Genomic DNA, 14,471 nt, shown 5'->3' on the forward strand with positions numbered 1-14,471 from the left:
CGTTGCATGCTGTATGTACGTCACACAGGCCGTTTCCCGTAGGCCAGAACTTTGATGTGCTTCACTGGCTCGGGGCTTCTCTTGTTTTTCACTTACCTACTGGTTGTGCATTTCTTGCTCCTCATTAGTTTACTCGTCCATGTCTCCTTGTCCATATTGAGAATATTACTACAGGGCCCAGACCATTCTGCCCAAGAATTATGTTTTTCCGTAAGTTCCAATCTTTTTGAAAGAGATTGGTGCAAAGACTAACCTCTTGACGTGGTGGTGCTGGAGTTGGACGTTCACGCCAGTGATAGTCCACAATCTGAGCAGCAGACACAAGCACCTGTATTACATGGCAACCTTCAGTCATTCCCCGTGCGTTGCCCATGCTCATACACGGGTAATGTTAGCTCTTGCTTCCTTTGAACGTAGGTGGCTTCATGTGATTTATGAGCCACTCAGGGCCGGCGCCACTGGTACGGCCATGGCCGTACCAAAAAAAAAAAAAAAAAAACTCGGATGTTGAGCCATAAATAAATGTAGAAAGGAAAAGGACATTATGGATACGAAAAAAAAGAAAAAAAATGGGCATGGAACGTCCAAAACCGGGGAGAAAAAGTTTCGATGTATGATTTTGTACAGGGAGTCGCCCAGAGTGCAGGATTTTCCGTCTAAATTCCAAAAATTTCCTGACGGAGGACCCCCTTAAACATGGCCCTTCGGCTGCACCGCTCCGCGGAAGCAGCCTCCGGCCACTACAGTATGTACGAGGGGTGTGAGTCTTGTCTTGAGACTTGGATGAGCCATTACAACAATGCAGTAACCTGGCATTACCCCACACCCTTGGTGCAGCACTAAAGTTCCCGGCAGTGTTTCACTTGTTACTGAGAGGCATGGTTGACACACAACGTCATGCATATCAAAGTTATTATTATTATTTATTCATATTTATTCATATTTTAATAGGGCAGTCCCCACAGACTCAAGGTCTTCTTACGGGGTACCCTAAGAATGAAAGTAATGCATGACGAAATAGGGATGGCAATGCAGCAAAGTTGATCAGCGTGACACCATACTCAAAGTCTGTGCACTGAGAAAGCAAACCTGCGTGACTCGCGTACAACCAGTGTTTTTTTCTTTCCTTTTTCGCCACTCTGATTTTGAGAGCTCTTATTCGCGAGCTAAAAGTCTAGAGTTCACTAGAATTGATGTCATTCTGTCTCCCCAAACAGTCTCTTTGCAATACTCAGTGTCTATGTTCTCTTTAGAATGAAACAAGAAGAGCCCACAGGCATGGTGGAATGGTGCAAGACCACATCTTAGAAACAGAGGGTACGATGTTTTAATAAGAGTCAATGGCCACTTTCGATTACACCGTCACACGTTATGTACTCAGGTTTCGAATGAACAGAATGAACGGATTGCGGCCATGTAAGCGAACGACTACACGTAAAAATCGTAGAAGGGATCGCCTGGGATCCCGTACACCCTCATGCGCAAGCGGACCTAGCACGGCGTGTAAGTCAAGTGCGTCAATTTTGGTTCAAGAATTTTAGAAATTCTGCCCCTCTTCAGAATTGACAGAATTGGATTCCATCGATTCTAACGTCGGAATTTGTGTAATTGAACAGTGCGTCCAAAATAACTTATACTAGAATTGACCGAAATGTGTGTAATCGAACGCGCCCAATGTCTGTAATGACCAAATATCACCGGACACGGTCAAATTTCCGATTTCGCTCAAAGTTGGCTCCTTTTATCCCTGGGTGGACCTCACTCACCCTCTATGACAGTTTGGTCCAGAAACGCTGCATTCCTTAGATGTAGCCCGAAATCGAAAAATCTACAAATAATAGCTCTGAAACACCTTCAAATAAGGTACAAGAACGAGGGGCCACCACTGCTCACAACAACACAGCGCAGCCGAACCAACTATGTTCGCATACCGATCCAAGTTACCTAATAATGTTTAAGAAAGGGTTTGCTCCCCACACCGGAGCTCGCGCTATTCCGCCAACTTTACTTGACACTTGACACTACTTCGTACTAATAATGTTTAGCCATCCAACTTTTGACTGGCAACTTGCTGAGTCCCGCGAACGAATCGATCAATTTAATCTGTCCAATGGCGGCCATTACGAAGACCATCTTCAAGGGCCAGTTGCAGCAAGGTAAGGTCCTGAAATTTGGGGCAGACCACCACCTAAGCCGCTACAACATGTCCTAAGGAGTCGTCGCAAAAGTTTTCTGTCGTCCCTGAAACGAACATCGTTCATTTCGTACTCGGACCCCTCCCCTCCCTCTGAAACGAACACAGCTTGCTATGCTGGACGACGGAAATCGCATTCATGTACATGTCATATGTACAGTGTCGGTCGACTTGCGATTTTGGCTCGCACTCCCTCCCCCCCAAATGAATCATGTTCGTTTCAGGGACGACAAAAAACTTTTGCGACGACCCCTAAAGCGCCCACAAGTCGTCTTGAATAAAGTTACCCACTGAAAATCACTTGGGGAAATATTCAAATTTTGAACTCTCCAACGGCCATTCACTAGCCGAATCCAACCGCGTGGCAGGAAAGCACACACAGAGCGCCTCCATATGCCTTTTCGCTACCCTACCAGCACTGAGACATCATGGTAATAATCTTTGCCCTTGCAGAAACTCGTGTTGAGTTCGAAAAGGGCGAGTGCTCCCCAAGACACAACAATGGACAACGGGAGTAGAGCATGATACTCTGAATCCCAGGGTCGTGGGTTCGAGCCCCACGTTGGGCGCCATTGTTGAGTTCGAAAAGGACGAGTGCTCCCCAAGACACAACAATGGACAACGGGAACAGGTAGGTGGAACAACTTTTATTACGGGGGACGAAGAGACGGAGACCAAGACGAACGAAACGACTACATTGTGTAATTATTTCCCCAGGTGATGTTTAGTGGATAACTTTATTCAAGACCACTTGTGGGCGCTTGGGAACATGTTGTAGCAGACGATGGCGGTTGTCTACCTCAAATTTCAGGACGTAACCTCACTGCTACTGGCTCTTGAAGATGGCCTTCGTAATGGCCGCCATTGGACAGGTTGAATTGATCGATTCGGTCAAGGGACTCAGCAAGTCGCCAGCCGAAAGTTGGATGGCTAAACATTACTAGGTAACTTGGATCGGCATGCGAACATAGCTGGTTCGGCTGTGCTGTGTTATCGTGAGTAGCATTGACCCCTCTTTCTTGTACCTTGTTAGAGTGGGTATTTTGGTCGATTTTTTTAATTTGCCCAATATCCAATACTGTACAGACCTCTGTAGATTGCGTGAAATTGCGCGCCCGAGATGCGGGTGGCGTCAACTGGTTAATGATAATTATCATCGAGAAGAAATATGTGTACAACTGAACAGGTCTAACTTACTCATGGCTACTTGCAATGTGCTAGTGCTGCACCAGCGTGTCGCATTGTTAGTGTCTTTGAATAGTATGCATATGATCAAGTGTATGTTCACCTAAATTTTGCCCTTTTCCCGTTTTCTGTTTTTGCTTTCTTTCTTTCTCTTTTTTCTCCCCTTCTCTTGTGGTATCATGTCTAATATTGGGTGTGGCCCAAGCGAAGGCTAGGCTGACGCCGATGCCAACGCGAAAGGGCTGATAATGATGATGAATATCCAGGGAACCAAACCATCATAGTGGGTGAACAAGGTCTACCCAGGGATAAAAGCCCCGTAGAGTTTAGGGCGCCGAGTCGAATGGCATTGGTCCCTTGTCTCTGCAACAAAGCGTTCTAGAGATAATTCGATTCAATTTGGTCAGTCAGGAGGGGGGGGGGGGGGGGGCATGCCATGACGTCAGGCGGCCGCAACACTCCTGCCATGTGATAGTGTGTAGCTAGGTCAAAAGAAGTGTGTGTAAACGATAGCGCCAATGCTATTTCAAATGAGTAGGTGACAGACAATAGGTGAGACTGATGAGTGACCTCGAACATATACCTACACGTGAGAATGAGGACAGAGCCATGCCCGGCATTCATGTGTTTGGTTTGGGGCTGATAACCTCAACACTTTGCTGAAGAATTGGCCTTGCTTGGTCTCACGCCACCGCAAAAATAATCTATTTTCTCTGAAGTGAGAGACCTCGCTACTTATAAGTGACAAGTGCCAGCAACTAGTGGCAGAAAGAAAGTCAAAACATGCAACCCATGCGAAATATTTCCGTTGATGCTGTCTATACTTGGTTCGTCCATTGATAGCAATAATAGGCTCTTCTTTTGGCCAGACGAGACCACACGATGCTTGCAGACACCAGCACAACCAGTTCACCAGCCACACTTCACGACAAAGCAAGTAGTCACTCCTGACAAGTAGACAGCTTCCAACGACTCGGTAATTCATGCACATTCGAAAGCTAGTCCGGAATGTCATCAGATGTATCGTGGTGATAGTTTCAGTGTGCTGTGCCGTGCTGGTCGTTTGTCACAGTTGAACGTGTCGGAAGCTGTTATATCAGAGGTTGTTATTCGCAAGGTTGACTGTACTTGCTGTCATGGGGTGTAGCTGGTGAACTGTTCGTGCCGGTGTCTGCGAACGATGTGGGCTCTCATCTGGTCAAAAGAAGAAGAAGAAGAACTATTTCCATTCCAAGACATGCATAACTTTATGGAAGGGTCTTAGGAAACCCATGAGTGTACAAAAACTACAGTCCTCACCGTTTGTCTCTTAGGAGTGCACCACATCTTACACTGGATGGAAGATAGAGAGAGAGATAGATGGAGAGGAGAGGGGGGGGGGGGGGGAGGAATGGAGGCAGTGAGTGATGGAGGAAAGAAGGGAGAGGGAAAAGGAGAGACAGAGACAGACACCGAAACAGACATACAAGACGTACAGAAACAAATGGACAGAGAAACAGCGGAAGCAGTGAGAATGGATGAACAAACGAAGAAAATGGGTGCAAGAAAAGTCAGCTCCATTGCAACGCTAACTCTTTGTTGGTCTGATTTAGTACAATGTTCGTTTCACTTCCGAAGTCTCCGAAGCAAATGAATATAATCTCAGGACGGAATAAACTTGCCAGCTATGTAATACTGTCCCTCAGTTGTCATTTTGGGATGGTGAAGGGGAAATGGCTCGAACTCCAAAGAAGGTAGCACCTAAAACTCCTAGGGGACTTGGACATACTGTGGGAACAATTTTTGTCAGACAACTCATCTTGCTTCATGTGAAGCTATGGAGAAAGCCTGGCACTGGTATCGAGACCCAGTGCGATGGAGAAAAGTCACCGAGTACAACAAACTCCTTGGTGATCATTCTTGACTGCCACCTGGTGTATTGAAATTGATCCAGTCACAGTTTCCTAAACAGACTTTCAGCAGAGGTGTCATCCAGAAACAAATACTGCTCTGCCGAGTCTGTTGATCTCTCTCGCCGTCGTTTGCTATAGTGGTGAACGAATCAAGTTCACTGAAGAGATTGCTGAGAAGCTGATCAAAAATCAAAATACATAATCGTCACTGAGTCCCCTCTTGTGCTAAAACCGGCCGGAAATCCGAACAAACGAGGAGTGATAGGTCTATGAACACGGTGGTACGCAGATGGTGCTGCCGAGTTTTCGGATCAGCAAGGCGCCATTACTACATCAAGCCTATGCTGAAACTTCGCCACAAGATCGCTTGTTTCCAGCAGGCCATTGATTCGTACAGCGGTGATGCCCCCCCCCCCGGCCTGACCGCTATGAAACAGTTAACGGTGACAATAAATGATTTTTGTCAAATGATGTACAGTGTCGAGTGTTCCCACATGGGAAAAAATGACGATGGTGAAATGAAGCATCGAGACATGCTACCACCCACTGCAATTATCTAGTGCAATTGCCTACCACAAATCATGCTGCCCCAAAGTGATGTTCCTGATGGCAATTGTGCATCCCCGGACCGATCACGCCTTCAACGGTAAAGTCGGGACATGCTCTCTCACGGAAGTCAGGGAGTATTTCATTACACGTCATGTCATTGCTGTGGGACTTACTAGCCAGCAATCAGGGTGCTCCAAATCATCGATACATGGCTGTGAACAAGCAGGGTTTATGAGTGTCAGCGTCGTTACACACCGTTGGGCCTTCAACACACACCACAGGACAGAGAAAAGAAGAACTCCCATGGATTTAGTTACACAGCAGCACCGACACTTCTTTTCACAACTGCGTCATCATTATACTCGAGATAATCAAGAGAGCGAAATCGGAGAGATCGACTTGACACCTTGTCCGGTTTTCTCAGACATGCTCTTTCAAGTCCTATCACCAAATACCATGCTGGTAATACAGATTAGATTACATGAAGGACGTTGAGCCACACAATACTACTCCAACAAAGACATGCCCTTCACTTAGGAGTGTTCAACTACACTGGTCAAACATTATCAATACGTTGAGAAACTAAAGAATCCATTATCCCAGGCACAACGGAACAACATGGGATAGGTAGTAGTGGGAAGACATTTATAATAGATGGAGAGACAGACAAACTAAATGACTACATTGGATTGCTTTATTTAATGTCGAAGAACAAACAGGCAGTGCCGACTTATTACATGAGATCGACTACAGGCACACAGACATTAGGAAAAAAGAAAAGATTAAAATAAAAAAGAACAATAGAGTAGGGTTTATGCATTATGGAAGAGAGAGAGAGAGAGAGAGAGAGAGAGAGAGAGAGAGAGAGAGAGAGAGAGAGAGAGAGAGAGAGAGAGAGAGAAAGAGAGAGGGACAGAGACAGAGAGTGTGAGAGAGAGGGAGAGAGAGAGAGAATGCAAGATAAAGGGCATGGGTAGCTATGGCTAATATGGGCCTGCAAGTAACTACCCAGGCCAACGGAACAAAAGGTGAGTACGAGGGTAAGCACTGGGTACATGCAGGTCAGCCTGGAAAAGGTTGTAGGAGGCAATTTATGGGAGGAGGTACCTAACAAATACAAAGTTTGGTGTAAACTGGAGACAGCGATTACTTGACCACTCGATGAGAGTTCCATATCACCACTGAGCCAGGATCTTGAACCGTGTTATGGTGGATAACTCAAATACTTCACGCCGTGGGAATTGGCGCTTAACCAATATCACTATATCCACAGTATTGCACTGCATTTCAATAATTTTATCTCCAAAAGTGTAAGACTGCAGTGGTAGTGGAATTGGGTAAAGGGGAATTAACGCATGCTCCGTACGCGGAGGCATACACGACCCACACACAGACACAGCAGTAGTTGGTTGGCACCACAGGGTAACTGGGCGAAGGAGCTGGCAGTGTGTAACCATGGAGGCGGCCGACCCGACAGAGGCGGGGACCGAGAGTGAGACCGAAATGGCGGCTGACCTGCCAAGGGCAGTAACCGAATAGAGTGATTCGGGAGAGTAGAGAGAATGCTGCCAGCTACTGAGAGTTCAGTGCCCAATCCCTGCTTGTTTTTTGTTTAGCAGAGTGAGTTTGGAAGACGAATCAGGTTAGTAGTATAAGCGGGGTGCTACAGAATGAGAATTGTAACACAATGAAGTCGGTGTGGGTGGGTGGGTGAAAACACGGAGCAAGAGTCATGCGAGCCAATGCAACTAACAAAGAGAGCCAGGCACGAAGGCTGCTGAAGGGTGTACGTATGCAAAGCGAGCTGCTGGGAGAGTTTGCGCATGCGCACAACGGCGCATCCGTGAGCTGGCGCGAACACGCGCGTGATAGACATCAGCATACAGTGAAAACATTACGTCACCGCGTTAACATACTTTAGCTACGCAAAACTTGCATTAACGCATGCTCCGTACGCGGAGGCATACACGACCCACACACAGACACAGCAGTAGTTGGTTGGCACCACAGGGTAACTGGGCGAAGGAGCTGGCAGTGTGTAACCATGGAGGCGGCCGACCCGACAGAGGCGGGGACCGAGAGTGAGACCGAAATGGCGGCTGACCTGCCAAGGGCAGTAACCGAATAGAGTGATTCGGGAGAGTAGAGAGAATGCTGCCAGCTACTGAGAGTTCAGTGCCCAAGCTAGTTACCCTGGTGGGCCAACCAAATAAGTCAGTGCTCAGAAATAACGCGAGCATTGAACGAGGAGTATAGCAGGAGCTGCTAGCAGTCGAGAAATCTAGGTACCGATAGCGGTACTGAGAGTTGGTATGTATACCGGAGGAGACATTCGTCAAGGTGCAGCGCTACTGGTCAGTCACTCACTGTGGCCAGCTTCTCTGATACTAGCCGCACCTCGGATGGCTCAACACGGATATAGCGCAGCACGGCGTCGCTGCGCCATCGCCCCATATGGCGGATCACGTGCTCTGGTACGCCTGCGATAGCTGCAGACGTGGCTGCTCCGATCCGGAATGAGTGGCTGGCATAGCTGGACGGATCTGTAATCCCACAAAGCGGTAGGAGGGTCCGCACCTCCCTCGTGACGTCCGCTCGTGTCAGAGGCTGGCCATTGTGGTAGACGAGCAGCTGATCTCTAGGAGATTGGGACTCCGCTGACACTGCCGTCAGGTACCGCACCATCGCCGTAACAGGGCAGCTGATGACATCGGTACAGCCGCCCACGTGGACTACCGTGCCCCTACCGTCCGGGTCCGTCTTTGATTGCAGCAGCGTGATGGTGATACGAAATGATTGTTGGTCCAGGGCCACGTTGCCAAACGTCAACGAGGTGAGCTCACCACAGCGCAGGAAGCCATAAAAGGCCAGGGTGAAGGCGCACTGCAGCATTGCCTGGTCAACTGGGTGCCGCATGGAGGAAACTTGGAGGCGTTGGCAGAGTTGCCGGAGGATGGGTGTTGTGATAGGCAAACGAGGGCGGCCAGGTCCCGACGAACGGGCTATGCCTCTTAACACTCGTGACAGCAGGGACGTCGGCTGATTCGGGTACTCGAGGCCCATTTCGACGTGTAAGTTCCGGATGGCTGACATATATGTGCGAACCGAGGCCGGCCGCAGTGTGCGCATGAGGAGGGCTGCGTAGTAGCACAGCGTAACGTCGCTTCCAGGCAGGGCCACGACGCCATGCTGCTGACAGAAATCCAGGTACCGCCGCTCTGAAGCTGAGTATGTCCTCCTGGATGACGGTGCTATTGCCAGGGACGCCAGCCTGGCCACGTCTTCGGTCAGTCCGGTGTGGGCAAGATCGGCATGTCCGGATGGAGCTGTGCCGTGGGTGCCAGGCAGCGGAATTCCTGCAACAGATTCCGGGAAAGAGCATCGGCAATGGTATTAGTAACACCAGGGATGTGCACTGCTGAAATCAGGCAATCGTGAGCAACGCAAAGGTGATACAGACACCTAACTAGAGACATCATGGGTGGCGATCTGCTGGAGCCGGATTTGATGCAGTCTACAACAGCTGAGTTGTCGCACTGAAACTCAATACGGAGGGACTTCCACTCTGACGCCCATGTACTGGTTGCGATGACAATAGCGTACAGTTCTTTATACTGTATGGACTCTGAATGCTGGTGGGGCAACCATGCTCCACGGATCCATCGTCCCTGGAAGTACGCTCCATAGCCCTGGTTACCGCTGGCATCAGTCTGCAATTGCAAGTTGGGCGCCTTTGTCCATTTGTCCAGGAGGAAGAACGACTTCCCTGGCCAGACTGATAGGGTACGCTGCCACCATTTGAGGTCGTTCACTGCTCCGGCTGACAGGGTGAGAACCTTGTGCTTTGGAAGGTTGCTTGTTGCACGGTCAAGGTCGTACAGGCGCCTCAGGAAGGTACGACCGGCAGGAATAGCCCGGGCCGCGAACGAGAGATTGCCCAACACGGAGGCGAGTTCGCGCCGGGACGCCATGCCTGATTGAAGGAGGCCGTTGACTTTGCCGAGATACGCCCCATGTTTGGCGGACGGTAGCCGGATCTCAAACGTCAGCGAATCCAGCTCCAGGCCGAGGAAGGTGAGACATGTGGATGGGCCTTCGACTTTCTCAGAGGCCACCGGTATCTGCAAATAGCGGAGCATGTCTAAGATAAGTGAGCGATGATGTTCCGCAACGGGCAGGTGGGGCGGACTAACATTCAGAAAGTCGTCCAGGTAGTGGAGTAATTGGCTTAGGTGGCATGCATCCTCAAGAATAAACTGGACTGCTGTGGCGAATTTATCGAATATGTATGGTGCAGAACGCAATCCAAATGGTAGCACTTTGTCATGATAGAATTGTCCCTGCCAGAAGATGCCTAGATAGGGCCAGTCACAGGGGGCAACAGGACAGAGACGGAATGCATTCCTGATGTCGACCTTCGTCAAAAGAGCGCCACGCCCTGCCTGCATGATCAGAGAGATAGCTGTATCGACAGTTTCGTACTGCAGGCTGAATTCATCCCGAGATATACCGTCATTCACACTCAAGCCGGCAGGGGACGAGAGGTCGTGGATGATACGCAGTTTGCCATTAGACTTCGGGATAGCACCCAAACCAGAAATATGCATGTGAGGGAATGGCGGAGATGCAAATGGGCCCGCAGTTTCTCCGCGGTCACAACAGGTAAGCAGATGAGTAGTAACCTCAGCAGGGCAAGCACAAGCCGAAGGGTGATTAGGAGACATAACAGAAGATGCAATGGGGCGAGAGCTGCCAATACGAAAGCCATACTGCATGCCTTGTGAAACATAAGAGCGAAATACTGCATTTGGATGAGGAGAGAGAAGATTGATAAAGCGCCGAACATGAACAGGCGTGCTAGTGGGCACCTGTAAAGCAGCGTCACCACTGGGGTGAGAGTTATTTCTTGGTCGAGTCACCAGACTTGGAGCATTGGCGTGCGGGGTGACGGCCGCGGCACTGCATGCAGACGTGTGCTCTGGAGCAGGGGGAGAGCAAGCAGCTGCCGAAGTTGAAATTACGACAGATGGCTTTGCCGTCAAAGCGAGGCTGGTGCGAGAACTGGCTCCCAGTAGGCGCTGTTGGGGCTGGGAGCCCCCCACGAAAGGGGCAGCTGCTGGGCTGACTTGGATGGACCATGGAGCAACGCTGGCACGGAGGCCGCCCACGGCGCGTGAGACAAGACTGCCACAGGTTCGGGTCAATGACGGACCAGGAATAGCGGTGAGGGAGGGACGCCTTGGCCATACGGAATTTGCGGTCGTAGGACAGCCAGGCATCATTGTGGAACCGGACGTTGGCATCGACAATGATGGCCTGATACGCCCAGAGATCACCTGCCAGCTGTGGTGAGGCGTCGGCCAGCACCCTCGAGTAGGTGGTGAACGCTTCCACCCATGTGGCAAGATCATATATGTGTCGTTTGGCGGGTTGCCGGTGGGAAGATTTGGGGACGAGCTGCACAGATCGGCCCGCGCCCACGTCGAGTTGCATCACATCATGATCCCCCTCGAAACCCAGGGATTCAGGCAGCAAATCACTCAATTCCGTGAACTCACCTCGCACAATCCGGTCTCGAAGGCGAGGCGGCACCACGGGGAGATCTCCAGATGACGGCCACTGTTGTGGCGGGTGGCTGGCAGCCGGTACTGATGCTGGTAAAACCGGCGCTGCAGTGGCGATTGATCCGGCAGCACAAAGCGAGGCCCCGCTGAACGTCGGAACATGAGCGAGTCCCGAGTTGACGCCAGTTCCTGGGCCGCGCCAGCCTGCTCCAGCAGGGTAACCTTGTCGGCCAGAGGCTGAATAGCAACAGCCACGGCGGCGGAGATCTGGCTCGCCAGGGTGGGCTGGGGTGGTTGGCCGGCCGGCATTGACTGAGACGGAGGCACTTGGCCAGGTAGAGCCGGAGCACGAGGAGCACGAGGCGGCGCGGGGTTCTGGGCCGGGGCTCCGGCCTGGGTGGTTCCAGGAGCAGAGGAGGATGTTGCTCTAGCGTAGGGGCTAGAAGATGACCTGGCGGACCTGCGCGACATCTCTTGCCTCAGCGTGGGAAAATTTGAGAAAATTTGAGTAAACCACTCCGCGGATACAGCACTCAGAATTCCAGCCCGCCCAGGGACTGGACACCACAACTAGGCAACAAGAGACCGAAACGACGATGTCACCTTGTACAAGGAAGTCTGAACAGAACTGAAGAACTCCGGAGTTTGAAAACTGAAAACACGGAGCAAGAGTCATGCGAGCCAATGCAACTAACAAAGAGAGCCAGGCACGAAGGCTGCTGAAGGGTGTACGTATGCAAAGCGAGCTGCTGGGAGAGTTTGCGCATGCGCACAACGGCGCATCCGTGAGCTGGCGCGAACACGCGCGTGATAGACATCAGCATACAGTGAAAACATTACGTCACCGCGTTAACATACTTTAGCTACGCAAAACTTGCAATATACCCTAAAATCAAATGTTCACCAGTTGTAGTCTTTGGGGCGCGGAGTCGAATGGTCTTGGTCCAAGGAAGTTGAGACCCTCCTTTCCTCCTTATTCCCAATTGAACTCGTCACTTCCACCGAAACTGGGTGACTGTGCCCTGCTAGATGGGGATATGGATGCAAAATGTCACTAAAAGCGTCATTTCGTTCTCAAGACGGATGACCGCGAGTGGCCCATATATTGTAGTCTTTTGGATGCTGGGTTAACTGGTTTTGGTCCAAAAAGGCTGCGATGCAGCCTATGACCCTTATTCCCAATCTAACACGGTTGAGTCAGCGGCTACGAGCTCGTGCGTACACCTGCCGCCTGGTCACCGTGCCTGCATGCTACAACTTTTACAGCAAAGTTCAACTCAAAGGTTCAACTCGAGTGACAGGAACGCGCCCAAACAGGCTGTAAGTTCTAGCCTGCGGGCACGGTGACCAGGTGACTGAGGTACGCATGAGCACGTGACCACTTATTTAACCGTGTTCGATTGGGAATAAGGGCGGAACGCTGCATCGCAGCCTTTTGGACCAAAACCAGTCGACTCAGCGTCCAAGAGACTACAACATATGGGCCAATTGCGGCCATCTGTGCTTCTATATAAACGAAATGGCGCGTTTAGTGACATTTTGCAGACAAATCCCTGTCTAGTAGGGCGCAGTCACCCAGTTTCGGTGGAAGTGGCGAGTTCAATTGGGAATAAAAGAGGAAAGGAGCATCTCAGCTTCCTCGGACCAAGACCATACGACTTAGTACCCCAAAGACTACAAATGGTGAATGTGAACTGATCGGCATTTGGAAGAAAACCAAAAGGCTTTCAGGTCGAAATTAACCTGCTCGGCCTGATGCAGATCCAAGCTTATCATCTTCCCCTTCTAAGTCGCGAGTCACTCCTCAAGTTTTATGTGGTTGGTCACAATAACCATGCGAACAGCGCAGATGCATACATGTGCACTGGGTCGTGCACTGTCCTAGGTGGGAGATCAACATGACTGAAAACAATACTGCGGCGACTACCAGAATCAGACACAATGCATAGCAACATGCAGCACTTACAACCCACTGCTTGATGTTGGTAAGGTCGAGTTGAATCGCAAGCTACATACAAACCCAGGGAAAACACCACAGCAACACGATTGCCTAAAGTCAATTTTAGGATTGAAAACAACCGCAAATACCTGCACTCCACACGCACACGCAGGCACACAGGCACACCGTGAGTGACCAGTTTGAGGAAAAGGGTAGGTATGTGGACGCTATGGCGACGATGGCAAAGAGCTCCGTCCACGCAATACATTTCTGTGACTGGTGACCCCTTCAGTTGCCCTGCAACCACCAGCCTATGAAGAAAATCCTGGACAGGTTTTTTTTTTAAAGAGATCTTCACGTACACACTGGACAAATGCAACATGCAAGATGGAGATGGACTTTCCTCAGGCCAGTGACCGGGCTAGAGTGATATCATTGCCAACCAAGCAGTGCTGCATAGAAAGCGTGTCATCGGGGATACAGTGGATGAATGATTGGCCCCGTAGTACTAACAGGTGCATAATCAGATGTCACTTTTGCATCGCCCACAGCTTCTTGAGCAGCACACCCAAACTGGAGACCTGTGTTTGGGACAAGATAAGGTAGGAGCTGATCACCCAAACTGGAGACCCGTGTTTGGGACAGGATAAAGTAGGAGCTGACCACCCAACTTGCCATAATAATTATCACAAAAATAGACTCACCTCGTAGTATTTCGCGAGCTCTCCTCTTTGAAAGAACTGCATGTAGAGACAGAAATGCAGAGGGGATACAATTTCTTACCACGCAATTATTCCCAAGGCCAAGTCAACGCAATTCACAAGATCGCCATTCTTCTCGGGCTACTGTGCGTGGCTACAACTTCCGGACTCAGTGAAGACTTCTGCATCATTGAAAGAATTTAAAGTGAATCTGAGGGCCTGCTGATGACTGAGTGCACCATAATAATAATAATAATAAACTAATCAATATAGCTTTTTCCTTTTCATGTATATAATCTTCTCCTTTTACCATGGTTGGCTATCACCCACATCTTCCCGTTTTGGCTGCCATCGGAAGCCGTAAGATGTTGAATAAATAAAAAATACCCCCCCCCCCCCAACTTTCCCCGTGCTCATCTCTTTCCTCTAATTCTGTACAGGTGCTGT

General features: G+C 49.9%; 2 protein-coding genes across 2 annotated transcripts in view; both read right to left on the bottom strand.

Moving 5' to 3' along the window:
- Nucleotides 1-14,471, bottom strand: part of LOC135813673 (uncharacterized) — a 31,019-nt gene that overhangs the window by 5,591 nt on the left and 10,957 nt on the right. The window contains exons 4-8 of the mRNA XM_065326717.1: nt 14,028-14,063; nt 13,351-13,392; nt 5,994-6,083; nt 4,679-4,711; nt 254-307 (exon numbers count right to left, since the gene is read on the bottom strand). Coding sequence (XP_065182789.1) covers nt 254-307; nt 4,679-4,711; nt 5,994-6,083; nt 13,351-13,392; nt 14,028-14,063 — 255 coding nt within the window. The remainder of the gene's footprint in view (nt 1-253; nt 308-4,678; nt 4,712-5,993; nt 6,084-13,350; nt 13,393-14,027; nt 14,064-14,471) is intronic.
- On the bottom strand, nt 8,176-13,284 carry LOC135813323 (uncharacterized). Its single transcript, XM_065326422.1, has 3 exons — nt 13,242-13,284; nt 11,379-11,621; nt 8,176-9,176 (listed from the first exon to the last, which is right to left on the bottom strand). Exons 1-3 carry the CDS (start codon nt 13,282-13,284, stop codon nt 8,176-8,178), a joined length of 1,287 nt encoding a protein of 428 aa, XP_065182494.1.

The sequence above is a fragment of the Sycon ciliatum genome, chromosome 4, assembly GCF_964019385.1.
Source record: "Sycon ciliatum chromosome 4, ocSycCili1.1, whole genome shotgun sequence".
Classification (NCBI taxonomy): domain Eukaryota; kingdom Metazoa; phylum Porifera; class Calcarea; order Leucosolenida; family Sycettidae; genus Sycon; species Sycon ciliatum.